Source organism: Somniosus microcephalus, chromosome 5 (assembly GCF_052327205.1).
Source record: "Somniosus microcephalus isolate GS21.2 chromosome 5, FLI_Smic_1.0, whole genome shotgun sequence".
Taxonomy (NCBI): Eukaryota; Metazoa; Chordata; class Chondrichthyes; order Squaliformes; family Somniosidae; genus Somniosus; species Somniosus microcephalus.
In genome coordinates this window covers 236,725,758-236,749,641 of record NC_140991.1, presented here as the reverse complement: position 1 = coordinate 236,749,641, position 23,884 = coordinate 236,725,758, and the positions used below count along the sequence as shown (strand labels likewise).

The following is a 23,884-nucleotide window of genomic DNA, read 5'->3' as shown; positions in this document are numbered from 1 at the left end:
CGATGCTCTCCCCAACATCCACTGTGTACATTAGTGGGCCCTGCCGTGTGCATATTGTTTCTGGCTGCCATTTTTCTGTTCGGTAGTCGCGGGCAAAGACTGGTTGCCCTACATTGAAGCTCCTTGTTGGCTTCTCATGGATGTGCTGGAATTGCTTACTCTCAACATCTCTTCGTACGTTTGGTCTGAGCAAATCCAGGCGAGATCTTAACCTTCGGTTAAAGAACATCATGGCTGGGGCCTGGTTGGTGACTGCATGTGTCGCATTCCGGTAGGCGAACAGGAAATTGTCCACCTTGTGCTGCAGCAGAATGTTGTCATTGTACATAGCCTTTATTGCCTTCTTAAAGGTTTGTACGAACCTCTCAGCCAATCCATTTGTGGCTGGATGATACGGGGCGGATGTGTAATGCCTTACCCCATTCTTTTTCAAGAACCTCCGGAACTCTTTGGACACAAACTGTGGTCCATTGTCGGAGCAAATCTGTTCTGGCAAGCCATTCCTGGCAAAAATGGTCCGTAGGACTGCAATAGTTTTCTCCGTGGTGGTGGAGGACATTTTGATGACCTCAGGCCATATCGAGTGTGCATCCGCGGCTATTAAAAACATTGAGTCCATGAATGGACCAGCAAAATCAATATGCACCCGTTGCCATGGAGATGAGGGCCACTCCCATGGGTGTAGAGGGGCCTGTGGTGGTGCATTTTGGACTTTCTGGCATCCTGAGCAGCTCTTGGTCAGGTCCTCAATTTGTTTATCGATTCCCGGCCACCACACATAAGCCCTGGCTAGGCTTTTCATTTTTACCCCTCCCAGATGACCCTCATGAAGCTCATTGAGCACTCTATCCCTTAACTTGGGTGGAATTACCACTCGGGATCCACACATCAAGGTCCCCCGGCACACTGACAGCTGTTCTCTCCTTGTCGAGAATGCTGGCAACAGTGAGTCGCCATGTGCTGGCAATCCCTTCACCGTCAAATCATATACCCGAGACAGTGTCGGGTCATTTCGGGTTTCCTTTTTGATACAAGCGTTAGTTACCGGTAGGTATTCAACTGTAGTCGAATGGAATATTTCGACAGGATCCACTGCTGGTGCTTCCTCCGCAGTAGGCAGTGGCAGGTGTGATAGCCCATCAGCATTTCCATGCTGTTTCGTGCCCTTATATTCAATCTCATAGTGGTGCGCCCCTAGAAAAAGTGATCATCTTTGTAGTCGTTGCGCAGTCATCACCGGAACGCCCTTCTTCGGATTAAAAATGGAGACAAGAGGCTGGTGATCAGTCAGCAAGGTGAATTTCTGCCCGTGCAGATAGTGATTGAACTTTTTCACTCCCCACACTAGGCTGAGGGTCTCCCTGTCAATCTGGGTGTAGTTACGCTCGGCTGAGGTTAGTGATCGTGACGCAAAGGCTATTGGCCTCTCTGAGCCGTCCGAGAATTTGTGTGACAGCACCACTCCAATGCCGTAGGGTGACGCATCACATGCCAACCGAATTGGTAATGCTGGGTTGTAATGGGCCAATACCTCTTTCGATGTGATTAGTGTTTTGCTCTTCTGGAAAGCTCGTCTACATTCGTCACTCCACTTCCATGGCACCCCAGTTTGCAGTAGGGTGTTCAGTGGGTGTAGTATTGTAGACAAATTTGGCAAGAACTTATGGTAGTAGTTTACCAGCCCGAGGAACGACCTCAGTTGTGACACATTTTCCGGTGCTGGAGCCTTGATTACTGCCTCAATCTTCTCTGGGGACTTATGTAACCCCTCTTTATCGATAACGTGGCCACAATACGAGATCTGTTTTCTAAAAAACTCGCATTTGGGGCGGTTAGCTCGGAGCCCATATTCCTGCAATCTAAGTGAGCACCTGCTCCAGGTTGGCAAGGTGATCACTGTCATTTTCGCCCGTGACCAGGATGTCGTCCAAATAACACTGGGTCCCTGGGATCCCTTGCAGGACTTGTTCCATTGCCCTCTGCCAAATAGCCGGAGCTGATGCTACCCCGAATACCAGCCGGTTGTATTGGTAGAGACATTTATGGGTGTTGATTGTGAGGTATTTTTTTGATGCTTCTTCTACCTCCATTTGCAGATACGCCTGGGCCAGATCAATCTTAGTGAAGCGTTTCCCTCCAGATAGCGAGGCGAAAATATCTTCAATCCGCGGAAGTGGATATTGTACGGTGTGAAGGACCGGGTTCACTGTTACCTTAAAGTCCCCACAGATGCGAACCTTCCTTGGTTCCCCAGGCGTGCTGCTCAACGACTTTTTCATCACAGGGACGATGGGTGTAGCCCACTCGCTCCAGTCTACCTTGGACAGTACACCTGAACGTTCCAGACTCTCCAGCTCTGCTTCGACGGCTGGGCGGATCGCATAAGGTACCGGTCTGGCCGTAAAAAATTTTGGGCTTGCGTTTTCTTCAATTTTAATCGTCGCTGTCATGCCTTTTAGTGTTCCGAGTCCTTGCTGGAACACTTCTTTCGCGTCAGTTAGGATCTTTGACAGTCGCCCAGGTGTGACGTCGTCATCCTTTTTGTCAGCCACAGTAAGTGCCTGTATGGCATGCCAATCCAGTTGTATTTTCCGGATCCATTCACGTCCCAGTAATGGCGATCCTCCATCTTGAAATACATACAGGTCTAGTTTTGGTGTTTCCTTACCGTTATATATAACGGTCACCCTTATTTTTCCTTTGGGGTAGACTTTTTGCCCCGTGTACGTCTTCAAAATAATTTTTGTGTCTCTCAAGGGTATGCGTAAGAATAGCCGCTCGTAGTCCCGTCGGTTTATGACTGTTAGGGCTGATCCTGTGTCCAATTCCATCTTTACCTGGACTCCTGCTATCTTGAGAGTGACCCAAATGGTTCGGTGATCCTCCGTTGTGATCACATTATGTAGTTTCAGACAACTCAGTTCCCTGCTTTCGGAGTCGTTATCACTCTTTTGTTCGTCTGAACTATTCTCCGTCACCTTACGTACCTTCTTGTACTTTTCTTTGGTAGGTTTCTTATTGCTGGTTTTCTTTCCCGACCTGCAGACTCGTGCTATGTGTCCTACTTTTCCACACTGTCTGCACACTTTGTCTTTGAACCAGCAATCATTCTGGTCGTGTGTTGTTCTGCCGCAGCGATAGCACTTCTCTGTTCCATATGACATTTCGTTTGTGCCATATTCTTGCGGTCTCTGTTGTATCTCTGCAGCGCCCCGTGCTGCTGCTTCATATGATACCGCAATGCTGAAAGCCTTTTCCAGCGTAAGGTCCTTTTCAGATAAAAGCCATTTCTGGGTTCCTTCACTTTGAAGCCCACACACAAACTTGTCCCTTAAGGTATCTGCCAGTCCCGCTCCAAACTGGCAGTGTTTCGATAGTTTGCGCAGTTCTGTTAAATAATCAGCATTGCTTTCATCCTTATGCTGGTTCCGTTTGTGAAACTTGAATCTTTCTGCTATCAGCAGCGGTGTGGGGTTTAAATGTCCCTGTAGTATCATTACTATGTCTTCAAAACTCTTTTCCATTGGCTTCGTTGGGGTTACTAGATTTCGTAATAAACCATACGTCTTTGCACCCATTAAATTTAACAATACCGACGCTTTCTTGTCATCTGACACCTCATTTGCCTTGCAGTACACCTCTATTCGTTCGACATATGTAGTCCAATCTTCGACTTCATTGTCAAATGCGGTGATACTGCCACTCTTCGGCATTTTGGGTGTGGTTTAAAATGGCGTCTCCCAATGGCTTAAAATGGCATCTCCCGCGCTTTCCTTCCTCCCCCGCTGCTGCCAACGCCGCTCTCGGCGGTTCTCATGGCAATGGCGGCGCCCTGTAGGTTTCGCGCGCTTCTCCTGCGCTGCTGCCAACGCCGCTCTCGGCGGTCCTCGTGGCAATGGCGGCGCCTCGCGGGTTTCTGCGCGTCTCTCTCTCCCTCTCTTCGACGCTGCTCGGCCCCTGAACACCGGCTGCGCCCTGTGCGCTCTGCCCTCTCTCTCTCTCCCCCGTCGACGCTGCTCGGCCCTTTGCTGTGCCGCTCGGTCGGGCTCTAGCCCGCTGCTGTCCGGGAAGGGTCTGCGCACTACCTGTTGCCAGCCCGTTTCACTGGACCACCTCGACTGGAAAGCCAAGCCTGGCTCTCGACAGCCTCCCCCGCAATTCTCGAGTCTCTGCTGGATGACTGGGCGGTTGCCCGTGGTCGACGCCCGAGTCTCTGGCCTTGACCTCCAATCCACTGATCTCCAGGAATGAATCCCCGGGAGGTGATGCAGAGTTGCAGGTAGGTTCGAACTTGCCTTGTCGCCAATGTTGTGTCTGGGTATAATAAGACACAGACTGCAGGAGAAACGGTACAACAGGTGTTTACTCAACGTGGCTCACAGTGGAACTGATCTGTACAGATTACTACTCAGTGCTATATACAGGTGTGGTCACTGCCGGTACTGCAGTATACATGAGCTGTAAAAGATAGTTCCCCTTAAAGGTATATACATTAGTCAAGGTCAGTGAATGCATTTTCAAAAGCCGTCTCCTACCAAGTGCACCACTAACCTCACACACAGCTCAATGCACAACTATCCCATCACTCACCTATCAACAATGTCTAACAAACACAAGGCACACCTCATATTCTTAGCTTCACCTCACCCCCTTGGAGGAGACAGTGCTAGCCATTCTTGGAAGAGTCATGGCTGAGCCCTTGGCCAGCGGCGAGGCTGAAAGAATACAAGATGCTGGTATCCTCATACGTTATCCTCCTTCTCACATCTAACTTCCCCCTCATCCCACAATCTCTTCTGATTTACAAGCTGCGCATGGTGTAAGCATGCATCTCTTGCTTTCCCGCCCTCCGCTCACCACAATCCTACCCTTGTGCCTTCCTCATTTCAGACACCCAAGAAATCCAGCCTGCCCAGCCAATGGTTGACCAAAAAAAGGGTGAAGAGTGAAGAAGAAAAAGAAGAAATACCATCACGCAATTTCACACTTCTAGCCACTAGCTCCTAAAGGTCATCCTGCAAGGCCATTTGCAGTGTCCCCCACTGAAATTCAGCAGCCTTCCACCAGCCATGCTGCAGCCACTGGGGTAGCACTGCATGACATCACTAGGATAGGCAAAGGCACACACAAGAAAATCACTAAGGGAATGCACAAGGGTGATTAGTTGATTTCTTGATGTCATATTGGATGCATTTTTATTTCATCATTGTGGCTGAGGACGCTGTGATGGTCAGTAACAGAGGGAAGGTAAGGTGTGGGACAAATGTTGAAAGGGGAATTGGGGTTGTGGTCACTGGTACTGCAGGCGGATGATTCCATCCTGGATATCTCAGCCAGAAAGGGACTGTCTGGGTTGCATCCTTCCTTCTGCTTCCTCCTCTTCTACCTCTTCCTCTTCTGCTTCTTCCTCTTCCCTGTGTGAGCAGCTTGTCCCCTTTGCTGCCTTTGCTTTATATCCAAGTGCCCCCAGGACTGTGAGCAAGTGGTCTTCTCAGAAGCAAAATACTGCGGATGCTGGAAATCTGAAATAAAAACAGAAAATGCTGGAAATACTCAGTAGATCATGCAGCATCTCGACCTGAAATGTTAACTCTGTTCCTCTCTCCACAGATGCTGCCTGATTTGCTGAGTAATTGCAGCATTTTCTGTCTTCTCAGAGGCCTTCCTTTACCATCCAAAGCCTTCTAAGCATCCAGCAGCACTCTCTGCCCACTTTAACAACTTTTTAAAATCTATTGCACCAAGCCACTACTTCAATAAAATATTTTAAAAAGTTCCAAAAGTGAAATCCAAACTTACCTGAAAGATGTATGTGTCCCTTGAAGAAGCACCGACAACATCTCTGCAGAGCTGCTACACGCATGTTTTACTGTGCGTAGTTAGGGTCGGGTGTTATGATGTGTGGCAATATCCAAAATAGCAGTCATGGCGTCAAATCAGGCGTTGCACGCTGATTGACATCATGATCTGATCATTTAAATTTGAGGGGCAAGCGCTGACAACGGCAGCGCTATGGCCCTCACCAAAATGGCAGCTGCCGTGTCCCACACCGGAAGCAGGCAGAAGTGTGCCTGCCATCATTTTTTCAACAAAACCGGCCTTAACGGCCAGCGCTACAACAGGGAATTTCTAGGTCATCGCCTCCACATCTAACCTATGGAACACCGTCATAATTTAAAGACCTCTAGCTAGAGAAGAGCCCCAGTCTGTTCAGCCTTTCCTTATAGTTGTACCCTCTCAATCTGGTATCATCCTTGTAAATCTTTTTTGCACTTTCTCCAGTGCTTCTATATCCTTCTTGTAATATGGAGACCAGAACTGTACACAGTATTCTAACTGTGATCTAACTAAGGTTCTATATAAGCTTAATATAACTTCTCTGCTTTTGAATTCTATTCCTCTAGAAATGAACCCCAATGTTTTGTTTGCACTTTTTTATAGCTTTGCTAACCTGCATTGCTACTTTTAATGATTTGTGAATTTGTACCCCTCGATCCCTTTGCACCTCTAGCCCAGTTAGATTCTTATTTTGCAAGGAGTAGGTGGCCTCTTAATTTCTCCTACCAAAATGCACCATCTCACACTTCTCTATATTGAAATGTATTTGCCATTTACACACCCATTCTGCAAGGCAATGGAGGGAATTGAAGGCGATGATGAGGATTTTAAAGTCAGTTTGTGGGACATGGAGAGGCATGCAAGGACAGGGTGGTCAGAGCGTGAGCACTTTAGCAGGTGAGGATACAAGCTGTGGCGTTTTGGATGAATTGTTTGTGGAGGTGAGGTGGCTGGTAAAGAGAATGCCAGAGCAATCAAGCCTCGAAGAAATAAAGACATGGATAAGGTTTTTGGCACAGAAGGGATGGCGGGAGATGTTTCGGAGGTGAAAGAAAATGAGTCTTGAATGTGGGTGAAGAAGCTGGACACTTGTAAAAAAATAAAATAAAGTCAAATTGGGTGCCCAATGGAAATTGGCCATTTTGCGTGCACTTTCTTCATGGCCTGTTACGTGATGTCTGTCATAAGGAGATGTTCTCAGTACGCTAGTGTGTCTCCATTCATTTTAACAGGGACTAGAATTCCAGGAAAACCAGCCTTGGAATGGATCTGCAACTGCTCAACCAAACTGAGTGGGCAGCGTTTCTTTACCAGACTGGGATAGGGTGACCATACATCCCCTTTTTCTGGGAACAATCTCCGGATGAGGTACTGTGTCCTCGGGCAAACTATGTCCACAGAAGAGTCCCTGGTTCACAAAACTCGTCCCCGGATTTTATTTCAGTAAGCTCCATTCAACCTAATTGAAGCTTGCGTAAATCCGCGGGGACTCAGAGACAGACCAATCAAAAGGGCCCACTGTTGATTGACAGATTCTCTGCCCATTGGCAGCGACGAACTAATGAAAGGGCGGATCAATGTTTGTTGTCTGCTGAATTATTTTGACCGGATTGGCTTCGGTTTGGACCAATGAGAGGGCGGATAACGGTTTGTGATAACAGTTTGGCTTTGACCGCATTGACTTCGGTTTGGACCAATGAAAGGACAGAGCGGGGGGTGAGTGCTGGCCAATGGGGTGGCTGTATTTGTGCGGGAAGTGTGATGGCGGTATTGTCTGTATGAGCCGGAGCCCAGGGAGAGGTAACACATCTCATTGGCTAGTGATGTGGAAACACAAATCTGATTAATTGATGCAGGGGGGCGGCAAGGGTTAAATATAAAATGCAACAAAAATAATGGGAAATTTAGCAAAGCTCCCTGCAAACCTGCTACCAGCTCAAGGAACTGAAGCACAAACACTGGCCATTGCATAAAAGTCTTGGCCTAGATCCTGGGAACCAGCAGACCACCCAACTCTCTGTGGCTGGAACCGAGTGGATGAGTCCATGGACCGCGAGCCTGAGGACAGTCGCTGCCTCATGAGGCTGTAATTCATCTCCTTCCCGGATTGGGCCGCGATGCTGAATCTCAGGCGGCTTCTAGTGAAGAGCCTGTCAGGGTGAGTGAGCTACGTGCCATTGGGACCAGCTTTAGAGGTCGGGCTGCGGGGCGGATCATGGGGCCAAGGGAGAAACAAATAAACGGCAGGTCAGTCAGTCAGCTCTGGGAATAAACGGCAGGTCGGCCATTCAGCACTGGGAATAGACAGTGGGTCGGCCATTCAGCGCTGGGAATAGATGGTGGGTCGACTAGTCAGCACTGGGAATAGACGGTGGGTCAGCCATTCAGCGCTGGGAATAGATGGCGGGTCGACTAGTCAGCACTGGGAATAGACGGTGGGTCAGCCATTCAGCGCTGGGAATAGATGGCGGGTCGACTAGTCAGCACTGGGAATAGATGGTGGGTCGGCCATTCAGCACTGGGAATAGATGGCGGGTCGACCAGTCAATAAGCGGAATAGACGGTGGGTCGGCCACTCAGCGCTGGGAATAGATGGCGGGTCGACTAGTTAGCACTGGGAATAGACGATGGGTCGGCCATCCAGCGCTGGGAATAGATGGCGGGTCGACTAGTCAGCACTGGGAATAGACGGTGGGTTAGCCATTCAGCACTGGGAATAGACAGCGGATCGGCCAGCACCCAGGAAAGCGTGATGCCCCGTTTGCTGTGGGACATTTCCCAGAACGCAATAATGTTCCCAGGGAGTTCTCGTGCGGGGAGTAGGGAATCCGCAGTTTACATTGAAATACATAAAAGTTACAACACGGAAACAGGCCGTCCGGCTCAACCAGTTCCTGCCAGCATTTACCCTTCCCTGAGAAAACACTGAGCTACTCCCCGCACTGCTGGTGCCCCACTCCCCTTGCCCCCACTGGCTGTTCCCAAATCTTAAGGTTGTTCACAGAAGCATAATCAAAAAAATGGACACTAAGCCAAAGAAGGTGATATTAGAAGGAGTGGTCAAAGAGGAATTTATGGAGGGTCATAAAGGAGAGGGAGGGAAATAATTGACATGGGAAGTGATATAAAGAAAGAGATTTTCTGAATAGGCCGTACAGACAGTGGGTACGAAAAACCGATGTTCCTGAAGAGTGTTATTGTATTATTTATTAACAGTTTCTGAATGCACTTCAATAATGAGATGTTGCAGGAATTAACGAATTCCAACGAATAACGGAGATCGACACAAGAGAACAACTAAACAGGTCTTTACTCAACGGAGATGCCACGAGGACTGCCTGGGCAGCCCCGTGGTTTGCGACGTGACGTCATCGCGTTTGCCCGCGTTTTCCCGTGCTCTTAAAGGGGCCACACCCCGTACATGCAAACTCTATATACAAAACACAGTAATGCCTAACACAATGGTACAGGTTTAGGCTGGTGTTAGAACATCATTAAAGAGAATTATATACAGTTAGCCAGAGTCATTCAGTGGTTCTGCCACATGCGCCATAATTCGCTTTAAGGACAAAGTCAAACGGTGAGGGAGTCTGACGAGCCTGTCAGAACGACTCCTGTACTCTCGAGGCGGAGGCTGCTGGGCGGCTGGCGGTCTGGCGGGTGGTCGCACTCGGTCTGCTGTAACGACGACGGGTGGCCGACCCCGTCTCAGCGGTTGTGCTGTCTCGACGGGGCGGTCGAGGTCTAAATGTGCTGGCTTTAAGTGGTTGACCGAAATGTGGGCTGGTTTACCACCGACATCTACCGTGAAGGTTTTGTCCCCTGCTTCCAACACACGGAAGGGACCAATATATGGGGCCTTGAGCGGATCCCTATGTGCGTCATGGTGAATAAAAACGTATTCAGCCTTGTGAAGCTCCGTGGGAATGTGTGACCTCTGCAGCCCGTGGTGCGAAGTGGGCACTGGTGTGAAACATCTGGCCGCCTCTTGGCGACTAGCAAGCTGGGCAGACGCGGACCATGGCTCCGTCGATGTTGGTAAGAAGTCCCCTGGGACTCGCAGCAGCCGACCATACACAAGCTCCGCTGATGATGAGTGAAGGTCTTCTTTGGGGGCCGTGCGAAGGTCCAACAGGACCCACGGTAGCTTGTCTGCCCATCCAGCGTCCTGGAGGCATGCCCTCAGGGCAGTTTTCATTGAGCGGTGGAAGCGTTCGCAGAGGCCATTCACCTGTGGGTGGTAGGCTGTGGTGCGGTGTAATTTGACACCGAGTCCTTGGGCCACTGCATTCCAGAGTTCGGAGGAAAACTGCGGTCCTGTCTGACGAAATATCTGCGGGCACTCCGAAACAGGCGATCCAGGAGGAAATGAATGCCCTGGCCACGTCCGCTGAAGTAGTGGATGACAGGGGGACCGCCTCCGGCCATCTGGTGGTGCGGTCAACCATGGTCAGGATGTGTGAAAAACCATGGGAGGGTGGGAGTGGTCCTACCAGGTCCACGTTGACATGGTCAAAACGTCACTCCGGAACTGTGAAGGTGGCCAACGGAGCTTTGATGTGGCGCTGTACCATGGCCTTTTGGCAGACCACGCGGGTGTTGGCCCAGTCGCGGACATCTTTATGCATGCCATGCCATACAAAGTTCACTGAAATCAGTTTCTGAGAGGCCTTCATTCCAGGGTGTGACAACCCATGTATGGCGTCGAACACTTTGTGGCGCCAGACGACCGGCACGACAGGGCGAGGATCCTGTACAGAGACGTCACACAACAGTGTGGTACCTGCTGAATGGAACTTGACGTCGGCCAACTGGAGGCCAGTGATGGCTGTTCTGTAAGCTTGGACTTCCGGGTCTGAGGCTTGGTCTGCTGCCATGAGGGCGTAGTCGATGCCCAAATGAACTGTATTGACGATCGCGCGGGAGAGGCAGTCTGCCACCAGGTTGTCCTTACCGGCCACGTGCTGTATATCCGTGGTGAATTCGGATATGTAGGTCAGTTGACGCTGCTGTCGGGCTGACTACGGTTCGGCGGTCTTGGCCATTGCAAAGGTTAGCGGCTTATGGTCCACAAAGGCGGTGAAAGGACGTCCTTCCAGTAAGAACCGAAAATGGCGGATGGCCAGAAAAAGGGCGAGCAACTCCCAGTCGAACATGCTGTGTGCTCTCTCGTTCTGCCGTAGTTGACGGCTGAAGAATGCCAACGGCTGCCACGCCCTGTTCACCCACTGCTGTTGCAGTGCACCGACTGCGTAGTCCGACGCTTGGGCCATGTCATCCGTCCAGTCTACCGGGTTCTTGCCAGTCTTGCCCTTGAGGGCCTCGTACAGGGGCTGCATGAGTAGTGCCGCCTTAGGCACGAAACGGTGGTAAAGGTTTACCATGCCTAGGAATTCCTGCAGGGCCTTTACGTTCTGCGGGCGTGGAAAGGATGTCACCGCCTCTATTTTCGAAGGTAAAGGAACCGCTCCCTCTGAGGTGATGCGATGCCCAAGGAAGTCAATTTGGTGCAGGCCAAACTGACACTTGGCCGGGTTGATAATCAGGCCGTGTTGGCTGAGGCGTCGAAAAAGGGTGCGTAGGTGACAGGTATGTTCTTTCTTAGTAAGACTGGCAATTAGAATATCATCCAGGTAGACGAAGAGGAACTTGAGATCCCGCAGCACGGAGTCCATCAGGCGTTGGAAAGCCTGGGCGGCGTTCTCTAACCCAAACGGCATTCGTAAAAACTCAAAGAGGCCGAATGGGGTGATGACTGCAGTCTTCTGGACGTCTTGTGGACAAACTGGGACCTGGTGGTAGCCCCGGACGAGGTCGACTTTTGAGAACATGGTGTTCCCTGCCAAATGGGCAGAGAAATCCTGGATGTGGGGGATCGGGTACCGATCAGGAGTGGTGGCGTGGTTGAGGCGTCGATAGTCGCTGCATGGCCGCCATCCGCCGCCAGGCTTCGGGACGATATGGAGGGGTGAAGACCAGGGACTATTCAACCGGCGAATAATCCCTAACCGTTCCATGGTTGCGAACTCTGCCTTTGCGACCGCCAGCTTGCCTGGTTCCAGGCGCCGGGCCTGCGCGTAGACCGGGGGGCCGTTGGTGGTGATGTGGCGTTCCACACCATGTTTCGTGGCTGTGGAGGAGAACGTGGGTCTTGTCAGGTCGGGGAATTTGCTGAGCAGGCGCGCGAACTCATCAGGAGTTGGGAACGCACAGGAGACGGTGCGTGACGTAGTGTTACTGCGGTAACATGGAAGAGAATTAAAAGTTGCTGCGTTGATCAGCCGCCGGTTCCTAACGTCGACCAGGAGGCTGTTGGCGCACAGGAAATCCACGCCGAGGAGGGGCTGGGAAACTCTGGCCGTAACAAACTCCCAGTGAAAACGTTGCCCCCCGAGGCACACCTCCACTCGCCGTCTGCCGAGGGTCCGAATTGTTCCGCCATTGACTGCTTCAAGGGTGGGGCCGTGATTCCCCATCTGCACATCGAGGGCGGACGCGGGTAAAATGCTGCACTGCTCCCCGGTGTCACACAGAAAACGACGACCGGAGTATCAGTGATGAACAGCAATTTTCCCGCGTTGCCGATCGCCATCGCGGCCGCGGGGTGCCCGTTAGACCCGTTCCTCGGTGGTCGCAGTGTCAGTTGTTGTTTTTTTGGGGGGAAAACTGCAGGGAGGGTGGCAACGCTTCACCTTCACACTGAACTGCGCGTGGTAGAAACACAGCCCAGCAGGCTGACGAGCTGGGGCGGCGTCTGCTGGGGATGGGTGCCTCGTGGCGGCGCAGTACTGCCGAGTTACAGCGAAAATTTTGTCAGCCTGCGCAGCGAGTGTTGCGCAGTCTTCAATTTCAGATCTGGCCAGGGCCGCTTGTACCCGTTCAGGCAGTTGGCTGAGGAAAATCTAGCGGAATAGGAAACATTCCCGTTCTGAGCCCAGGAGTGTGAGCATTTGGCTCATCAACTCTGAAGGCTTGGAGTCCCCGAGCCCGGGCATAGTGAGTAATCGACGGGCGTGCTCCGATTTTGTGAGCCCGAAAACCTGCAGTAACCGCGCTTTGAGGGTTTCATACTTGCGCTCTGTTGGGGGGTTTTTTCAAGGAGGCTGACGATCCGAGAGGCGGTAGAGCTGTCGAGTGCGGAGACCACATTAAGGTACTTGGTCTGATCCGCATCGATGTTCCTCAGGGCGAACTGGGCCTTGACCTGAATAAACCACGAGGGCGCTTGCTGCTCCCAGAACTGCGGTAGCTTTAGCGAAACGGCGTTTGCTTCCATGCTGTGCTCTTATGTGAAAACGTTCAGAAAAACGGGGTCACCAATGTAGGAATTAACGAATTCCAACGAATAACGGAGATTGACACAAGAAAACAACTAAACAGGTCTGTACTCAACGGAGATGCCACGAGGACTGCCTGGGCAGCCCCGTGGTTTGCGACGTGACGTCATCGCGTTTGCCCGCGTTTTCCTGCGCTCTTAAAGGGACCACGCCCCATACATGCAAACTCTATATACAAAACACAGTAATGCCTAACACAATGGTACAGGTTTAGGCTGGTGTTAGAACATCGTTAAAGAGAATTATATACAGTTAGCCAGAGTCATTCAGTGGTTCTGCCACAATGTCACATCCGTGGTAATTATATGCACATTTGTTTTCCATTTGTAGTGTATATGTCCAACTGTTAAAGTACAGGCTGCTAAAAAAAATTTGTCTCACTACGCAACTTACATTTTCCATCCTGGCTACTTTGCTGTGCTCCCACCCTGTGTGTCCCCAGATTCAGTTTAGAAAATATGGTCACCCTGGACTGGGTGGCTCTGGAGCAGAAATGAATGGAACTGTTGTGGAATGTAGGTAGCTCCTCTCCAAAATTATGGACTCTGAAAGGAATGAGGTTGATAATGTCAGGACTTTGATGGACAATAAACTGAGTTTTTAAAATACAGATAACAAATATATTGTACATAGTATATTATATACATATATATTATGCAATAAGTATGCTGTACATTATAAGTGCAAGTTATTTCTTTACATTTTGCAATATTAGCCCGCATAGAGTTTGGGAACACTACCAGCCCCACTGAAGCTAACAGTGAATTTTGCAAGGAGATTTCAGATCCCAAGTCTTGGTTGCACCCAATTTAATCTCACCCTTTTTCGGGCTACCGGCCACCGTCGCACTGCTGAGCAACCAACCCAGTCGTGGGTTATTTATAACTACGCTGAGGATTACGTCGTCGTCGTCTTACGTGCGTCACATACAGGCGCGTGTTGTTGACCAATCCCCACCTCGACAGCCTCCAGCAGAGACATTACGTCAGCGCATTGTGTTTGGGCTCGAGCTGACGGGTTGGTGCCGGGACGGCGGTTTATTGAGCTACTGCGCGAGTTCCTTTGAGATTTATTCATTTGTTTATTCGAATGTTTTCCGAGGCCGTGCCTGTTACTCCGATGGCTGCCGACTGTTACGTATCTCATCGAGGGGCGCGGATCGGCCGTTATGAGGGGATACTGAGCAAAGGATTCACCATGTATGGCAAGGACCCGTTTGACGAGCGCAGCAACCCCCAGGTGAGGCGAGGCGAGGCGAGGCTGAACGTGACGCCGGCCATTACTGATACTGTTGTGGCGGGGCGGCGGCGGCGAGTATTTCCCTATCGGTATTTATCTCTCTATCTCCAGCCCAGGGGGATGAAGCTGCCGATTGACCTCAGTCCCGAGGAGCATCCTTAATGAGGAGGATCCGCAACGAGAGTGCACCATCCACCCACCCCATCACTACAAAACATCTGCACCATCTCCACCCGCACCATCTCCACCCACCCCATCACTGCAAAATATCTGCACCATCTCCACCCACCCCATCACTACAAAACATCTGCACCATCTCCACCCACTCCATCACTGCAAAATATCTGCACCATCGCCACCCACCCCATCACTACAAAACATCTGCACCATCTCCACCCATCCCATCACTACAAAACATCTGCACCATCTCCACCCACCCATCACTACAAAACATCTGCACCATCTCCACCCACCCCATCACTGCAAAACATTGCACCGTCTCCACCCACCCCATCACTGCAAAACATCTGCACCGTCTCCGCCCACCCCATCACTGCAAAACATCTGCACAGTCTCCGCCCACCCCATCACTGCAAAACATCTGCACCGTCTCCGCCCACCCCACCACTGCAAAACATCTGCACCGTCTCCGCCCACCCCACCACTGCAAAACATCTGCACCGTCTCCGCCCACCCCACCACTACAAAACATCTGCACCGTCTCCGCCCACCCCACCACTACAAAACATCTGCACCGTCTCCGCCCACCCCACCACTACAAAACATCTGCACCGTCTCCGCCCACCCCACCACTACAAAACATCTGCACCGTCTCCGCCCACCCCACCACTACAAAACATCTGCACCGTCTCCGCCCACCCCACCACTACAAAACATCTGCACCGTCTCCGCCCACCCCACCACTACAAAACATCTGCACCGTCTCCGCCCACCCCACCACTACAAAACATCTGCACCGTCTCCGCCCACCCCACCACTACAAAACATCTGCACCGTCTCCGCCCACCCCACCACTACAAAACATCTGCACCGTCTCCGCCCACCCCACCACTACAAAACATCTGCACCGTCTCCGCCCACCCCACCACTACAAAACATCTGCACCGTCTCCGCCCACCCCATAATGACAAAACATCACCCACCCCATCACCCCAGCAAGTGTGCCTTGTAGATGGTGGAAAGGCTTTGAGGAGTCGGGACCAAGGTTCCCTCTAAGGTGCGCGGGTACGTGGCCGCATAGCACATATACCATAGAGCACATATACCAGAAACGCTGTTTACGGAGGTCACGGACCATCATCAAAGACCCTACCCACCCCAGCCACAGTCTGTTCGCCCTCCTGCCATCTGGGAGACGCTACAGATGCATTCGCACCCGAACGACCAGATTTAGGAACAGCTTCTTTCCCAGGGCTGTCATCCTACTGAACTCCACAAATAAACTCTAAAGCCTGCACATCTGCCAATGCACTTTATTATGGTTATGTTTATGTTAATGTATTACAAGCCAAATGAATGTTGAATGTTTAAATGTCTTAATCTAAATGTACACTCTCGGGAGCCACAAGCCTACATTTCGTTGTACTGCACTTGTGCACTAACAATGACAAATTTGATTATGATTATGGTAAGGTCCCACGCACTGAAATAGATAGGCTGCACACAACAGTGAGCTGGAGCGGGGGGAGTGGCTGAGCATAAAAACTCAGCGGCCAAAGTGTGAACGGCTGGAGAGAGAGCGGGAAAAAGTGCAGCTGAGCCTGTGAATGGAGGAAACATAGAAACATGGAAAAACTAGGAGCAGGCGTAGGCCATTTGAGCCTGCTCTGCCATTCAATATGATCATGGCTGATCCTCTATCTCAATAACCTATTCGTCCCCATACCCCTTGATGCCTTTTGTGTCCAGAAATTTATCTTATCTCAGAATCACAGAATCACCACAGTGCAGATAGAGGCCATTTCGGCCCATCGAGCCTGCACCGACACATATCCCACCCTATCCCCGTAACCCCACGTATTTAATCCCCCTAACACTAAGGGTCAATTTATCATAGCCAATCAACCTAACCCGCACATCTTTGGACTGTGGGAGGAAACAGGAGCACCCGGAGGAAACCCACGCAAACACGGGGAGAATGTGCAAACTCCACACAGACAGTCACCCGAGGCCGGATTCTTTAAATATATTCAGTAACTTGGCCTCCACAGCCTTCTGTGGTGGAGAATTCCACAGGTTCATCACCCTCTGAGTGAAGAAATTTCTCATCTCAGTCCTAAATGTCCTACCCTGTATCCTGAGACTGTGACCCCTTGTTCTAGACCCCCCAGCCAGGAAAAACATCCTCCCTGCATCCAGTCTGTCTAGCCCTGTCAGAATTTTATACATTTCATTGAGATCCCCTCTCATTCATCTAAACTCTAGTGAATACTGGCCTAGTCGACCCAGTCTCTCCTCATACGACAGTCCTACCATCCCAGGAATCAGTCTGGTGAACCTTCGCTGCACTCCCTCTATGGCAAGTATATCCTTTCTTAGGTAAGGAGACCAAAACTGCACACAGTACTCCAGGTGTGGTCTCACCAAGGCCCTGTATAACTAGTAAGACATCCTTGCTCCTGTACTCAAATCCTCTTGCAATGAAGGCCAACATACCATTTGCCTTCCTAACTGTTTGCTGCACCTGCATTTTTGCTTTCAGTGACTGGTGTACAAGGACACCCAGGTCCTTTTGTACATCAACATTTCCCAATCTTTCACCATTTAAATAATACTCTGCCTTTCTGTTGTTCCTACCGAAGTGGATAACTTCACATTTATCCATGTTATACTGCATCTGCCGTGTATTTGCCCACTCATTCAACTTGTCTAAATCGCCTTGAAGCCTCTTTGCATCCTCCTCACAACTCGCAATCCCACCTAGTTTCGTGTCGTCAGCAAACTTGGAAATATTACATTTTGTTCCCTCATCCAAATCATTGATATATATTGTGAATAGTTGGGGCCCAAGCACTGATCCCTGCGGTACTCCACCAGTCACCGCCTGCCACCCCGAAAAAGACCCATTTGTTCCTACTCTCTGTTTCCTGTCTGTTAACCAATTTTCAAACCATGCCAGTATATTACCCCCAATCCCATGTGCTTTAATTTTGCACACTAACCTCTTATGTGGGACTTTATCAAAGGCCTTCTGAAAAGCCAAATACACCACATCCACTGGTTCTCCCTTATCTATTCTACCAGTTACATCCTCAAAAAACTCCAGGAGGTTTGTCAAACATGATTTCCCTTTCATAACTCCATGTTGACTTTGTTTAATCCCGTTGATATTTTCTAATATCAGTGAGCTGGAGCGGGGGATGAATTCCTGGTGGGCTGGTAGGAGCAGCAGCGTGCAGCAATGCCTGTGACTGTCTTTGAATCCTCCTTAGCAGTCACGAGCTTGCTTAGGGTGTGCACGGTTGCTAGGCTATGGTTTAAACAATCGCAGATCGGGTTAAAGCGCATGCGAAGAGGCAGCCAACTTCAACCCTCCCCAATCTGCACTTAGCAGCTTTTTGTAACTGCTTCACACCTTTCAGTCGTTTTCCTACTTTGGTCAATAAAATAGTGGGGGCACTGAAAGAGATTGGCATAAAATCCAAACATGATAAATAAAATGACATTGTACATTTAAAAACAGAGTGCGTGCCAAATCCTCTTGTGGAAATGCATTTTTAAAATAGTAAAACTGATTTTCACGTATCCATTGCACAGAATGCATCCTAAACCAAGAGGCAACATTTCTCATAAATCTCAAAAATTGTTACTAACCTTGAATCTAACTTAAAGAACTGTGTGGTATTCTATTCCCGCCATCCTTTCTTAACAAGTAGAGCTGCCAATTGCTTCGCAGCAACCTTGCCTGTTCAGAAAAGTGTGTTTCTGCTTTCTCCTTTCTGTTAATGCAGATAAGAGAAAGGAAGGTGTATGTGCGGCTAAAGGTGTACATGATCTGTGTCAATTTTGACTTCAGCAAGTTAGAATCAACAGTTTTTTAGTGAAAGAGACGCATTATGTGTGTAATAAAACCAAGCTTTAAGAGGAGACTGTTTCGATTACTAAACACTTAACAATAGAAGTAAGTACAGTAATCGGTGTAGAATCATTTCATTTGGCTCAGGTGAATGAGAGTCTAAGTTACAAGGAGCCTTTCAGCCTGATTCAGAAGTCTCCATCCGTCATTTGCAAAATGATCAAATTTAATCATCTATTTCTGCAGGTCACAGATGAATCAGCCCTGTGGCACAGTCGGATGCACACATTTTCTTTGTTTAAAACAATGATTTAATCTATTACAACATTCTACATTTGTATAGATCCTGATGCATTGAAAAGTTCATTGTTACGCAAGGAGCTATATCTGCAATAACCTGACAATTGTATTGTTATTTTCAGATAATGCCATGCGTACTGATTTTCAGTTTGGTGTATGTGTATGGTGCTATTTTTGTTTAATTAATGTTTTCAGTTGCTTTGTAAATAAGCAGTTCATGCAATTGTGTACAGTAAGCAGTATTTACAAATACTGTACATTTCATAAAAGTATTATAAAATCGTGAGTTCTTTGTAATTTGTCTACAAATGACCATAGTAATAGCTGAGTAAATAGGAATAGGATTACTGAAAATGTGGTTATAAGACTACTATAAGATGGGCGACATGAGCCGCTTTCAGAATATTTTCCAGGGCTGTTTTAAGTTCCCAATGCCTGTGGTGATCGGGCCCGTGGAGTGTCTGGTTGACAGCCCTGGATTAGAGCGAGACTCGGGAGTGCTCCTCATTCAGCAGCTCTCAATGCCCCGGGACTCAACCTTGAGCCGATTGGCCCACAGCAACTAAAGGTCACAAAACCATTGGGCACGGACCATCATGGCCAGATAAACACACACAGTCTGGGGTTCACGTTGATCAATGGATTTAGTCTCAATGAGCACCTAGTTCTTTCTGATGAACGGGTTTATGATGCAGATTGGGTTATTAATCATATATATGGCCAATGAACACCTGCATTTACCATTGAATGAACCACATATACCACCTGGAAACTTCAGGTTAATTGAAGCTGTCTTGGATAATGGATGAGAGACCAGATTATGTGAGTTTCATTTCACTGTTTGGTGAGATGAATGGAGTTTTAAGGTTGTTTATGATCCAAGCCCAGACTTTCAAAGTGTGTGTATCCTCCCTGCCCTTTCGCATTTCATCTATTCTCCTGAAAGTTCTTGTGTTGAGAAAGAGGAGCTAACAGTCCGTGTGTGAGGAGAGGTAGAATGGGACGTGTGATAGTAGAGGTAGAACGGGACTTGTGAGGAGAGGGAGCACGCAACCAGTGAGCAGCGAGGTAGAATGGGACATGAGAGTAGAGGTAGAATGTGACCTGTTAGAGGAGAGGTAGATTGTCAACCGTGACAGAATTTTCCATCACTGGAAAACCAAGAAAGACAGACGGGAGAAATTTCCAGCATGATGTAAGGGTAACTGTAAGTCATCTTGAATAAATATCAACCTTATTTACTTGCATTGTTGTATATATGCTTGTAAAATTTGCCCATGGAAAAAATTGTCGCGCTCTGAGGAGTTCGTGACGCGCTCAGTACAAATAAACTATTAGAGGGAACATTGGTCATGAAGTGAGTCACTCGCCGCAGAATACCCAGCCTCTGACTTGCTCTTGTAGCCACAGTAGTTATATGGCTGGTCCAGTTAAGTTTCTGATCGATGGTGACCCCCAGGATGTTGATGGTGGGGGATTCAGCGATGGTAATCTCGTTGAATGTCAAAGGGAGGTTGCTAGACTCTCTCTTGTTGGAGATGGTCATTGCTCTTGTGTGGCACAAATGTTACTTGCCCCTTGTCAGCCCAAGCCTGAATGTTGTCCAGGTCTTGCTGCATGTGGAGACTGACTGCTTCATTATTTGAGGAGATGTGAATGGAACTGAGTACTGCAATCATCAGCGATCATCCCCACTTCTGACCTCATGATGGAGGGAAGGTCATTGATGAAGCAGCTGAAGATGGCTAGGCCTAGGACACTGCCCTGAGGAACTCTTGCAGTGATGTCCTGAGGCTGAGATGATTACCCTCCAACAACCACCTTCCTTTGTGCTAGGTATGAAGCCAGCCAGTGGTGTGTTTTCCCCCTGATTCCCATTGACTTCCACTTTACTAGCGCTCCTTTTGCCACATTTAATCAAATGCTGCCTTGATGTCAAGGACCGTCACTCTCGCCTCACCTCTAAAATTCAGCTCTTTTGTCCATATTTGGACCAAGGCTGTAATGAGGTCTGGAGCTGAGTGGACCTGGCGGAACCCAAACTGAGCATTGGTGAGCAGGTTATTGGTGAGTAAGTGCCGTTTGATAGCACTGTCGACGACACCTTCCATCAATTTGCTGATGATTGAGAGTAGACTGCTGGGGCGGTAATTTACACTAAACATCCGTAAGTCAAAGGTCCTCTACCAACCTGCCCCTGCCACACAGTACTGCCCCCCCGATTATCAAAATCCACGGCAAGGCCTTGGACAACGTGGACCACTTTCCATACCTCGGGAGCCTACTGTCAACAAGGGCAGATGTCGACGACTAAGTCCAACACCGCCTTCAGTGTGCCAGTGCAGCCTTCGGTCGCCTGAGGAAGAGAGTGAAGACCAGGACCTCAAACCCGGCACTAAGCTCATGGTCTACAGAGCAGCAATGATACCCGCCCTGCTGTATGCCTCAGACATGGACCATGTACAGCAGGCACCTCAAAGCACTGGAGAGGTACCACCAACGCTGCCTCCGCAAGATCCTGCAAATCCATTGGCAGGATAGGCGCACCAACGTCCGTGTTCTTGCTCAGGCCAACACCCCCAGCATCGAAGCTTTGACCACGCTCAATCAGCTCCGATGGATGGGCCACATTGTCCGCATGCCCGATACGAGACTCCCAAAACAAGCGCTCTACTCGGAGCTCCGGCACGGCAAGAGAGCCCCAGGTGGGCAGAGGAAACGCTTCAAGGACACCCTCAAAGCCTCCTTGAAAAAGTGTAACATCCCCATCGACACGTGGGAATCCCTGGCCCAAGACCGCACAAAGTGGAGGAGAAGCATCCGGGAAGGCGCCGAACACCTCGCGTCTTCGCTGGGAGCAAGTGGAAGCCAAGCGCAAGGAGCGCACGTCAACCCACCCGCCCCTTCAACGACCGTCTGCCCCACCTGTGACAGAGACTGTAGATCCCGCATTGGACTCATCAGTCACCTGCGAACTCATTTTTAATGTGGGAGCAAGTCATCCTTGGTTCCGAGGGACTGCCTAAGAAGAAGAAGAATTGGCTGGATTGGATTTGTCCTGCTTTTTGTGGACAGGGCATACCTGGGCAATTTTCCACTTTGTTGGGCAGATGCCAGCGTTGTAGCTATAGTGGAGCAGCTTGGCTAGAGGCGCAGCTAGTTCTGGAGCACGAGTGTTCAGCATTACAGCCGGGATGCTGTTGGGGCCCGTAGCCTTTGCTGTATCCAGTGTGCTCAGCCGTTTCTTGATACCATGTGGAGTGAATCGAATTGGCTGAACTCTGGCTTCTGTGATGGTGGGGACCTCCGGAGAAGGCTGAGATGGATCATCCACTCGGCACTTCTGTCTGAAGATGGTTGCAAATGCTTCAGCCTTGTCTTTTGCACTCGCGTGCTGGGCTCCGCCATCATTGAGGATGGGGATGTTCATGGAGACTCCGCATCTCATTTGTTGTTTAGTTGTCCACCACCATTCACAACTGGATGTGGCAGGACTGCAGAGCTTTGACCTGATCCTGTTGGTTGTGGAATTGCTTAGCTCTGTCTATAACATGCTGTTTCTGCTGTTTAGCATGCATGTAGTCATGTGTTGTAGCTTCACCAGGTTGGCACCTCACTTTTAGGCATGGTCTTCTACACTCCTTTACTGAACCAGGGTTGGTCCCCTGGCTTGATGGTAATGGTAGTGTGAGGGATATGCCAGGCCATGAGGTTACAGATTTTGGTGGCATGCAATTCTGCTGCTGCTGATGGCCTACAGCGTTTCATGGCTGCCCAGTTTTGAGCTGCTAGATCTGTTGTGAATCTGTCCCATTTAGCACGCTGGTAGTGCCACATAACACGATTGAGGGTGTTCTCAGTGTGAAGAGGGGACTTTGTCTTCACAAGGACTGTGCGGTGGTCACTCCTACCAGTGTTGTCATGGACAGATGCATCTGTGACAGTTAGTTTGGTGAGGATGAGGCCAAGTAAGTTTTTCCTTTGTGTTGGTTCTCTCACCATCTGCCAGAGGCCCAGTTTGGCAGCTATGTCCTGTAGGACTCGGCTAGCTTGGTGAGTAGTGGTGCTGCCGAGCCACTCTTGGTGATGGACATTGAAGTACCCCACCCAGAGTATGTTTTGTGCCCTTGCTACCCTCAGTGCTTCTTCCAAGTGGTGTTCAACGTGGAGGAGTACTGATTCATCAGCTGAAGGAGGGCGGTAGGTGCTATGAGACTTCATGGGGTCTGGAGTCAATGTTGAGGACTCCCAGGGCCACTTGTTCCCGACTGTATACCATTGTGCCGTTGCCTCTGGTGGGTCTGTCATGCCGGTGGGGCAGGACATATCCAGGGATAGTGAAGGAAGTGTTTGGGACGTTGGCTGAATGATACGATTCTATGATTCTATGTTAGGCTCTTGCTTGACTAGTCTGTAGGACAGCACTCCCAATTTTGGCACAAGTCTCCAGATATTAGTGAGGAGGACTTTGCAGGGTTGATTGGGTTGGGTGTGTCTTTGCTGTGTCAGAATCCGGTGCCAAGGTCAATGCTTGGTGGTCCGTCCGGTTGTATTCTTAGTGTTTTTACTAGCGGTTTGATATGACTGAGTGGCTTGCTAGGCCATTTCAGAGGGCAATTAAGAGTCAACCACATTGTTGTGGGTTTGGAGTCACATATAGGCCAGACTGGGTAAGGACGGCAGATTTCCTTCCCTAAAGGACATTAGTGAAGCAGATGGGTTTTTAACAACAATGCGATAGTTTTATGATCACCATTACTGGTGCTCGCTTTTTATTCCACATTTATCTAATTAACTGCTTTAATTAATTGCCTCTTGTGCAGCCCCACTACTTTCACTCCACTATTGGCAGCCGTGCCTTCAGATGTCTTGACCCTAAGCTCTGGAGTTTCCTCCCTAAACCTCTTCACCTCTCCACCTCTCTCTCGTCCTTTTGAAATGTTGCTTAAAACCTACTTCTTTGACCAAATATTTGGTCACCTGGCCTAATATCTCCTTGTGTGGCTCGGTATCAAATTTTGTCTGATTACGTTTTTGTGCAGCACCGTGGGATATTTTACTGCATTAAAGGTAGATTATTCTTCACAAAGTTATCAATACAGGAAACTCGTTTAAACGGCACCTAAATATCCAG

At 49.4% G+C, this 23,884-nt stretch overlaps 1 protein-coding gene across 1 annotated transcript in view; it reads left to right on the top strand.

Annotated features, from left to right (window-relative positions):
- The first annotated feature begins 14,164 nt into the window (after window positions 1–14,164).
- Window positions 14,165–23,884, top strand: part of LOC147117611 (1-aminocyclopropane-1-carboxylate synthase-like protein 1) — a 74,411-nt gene continuing 64,691 nt past the window's right edge. The window contains exon 1 of the mRNA XM_085988738.1: window positions 14,165–14,414. Coding sequence (XP_085844864.1) covers window positions 14,265–14,414 — 150 coding nt within the window. The 5' untranslated portion in view covers window positions 14,165–14,264. The remainder of the gene's footprint in view (window positions 14,415–23,884) is intronic.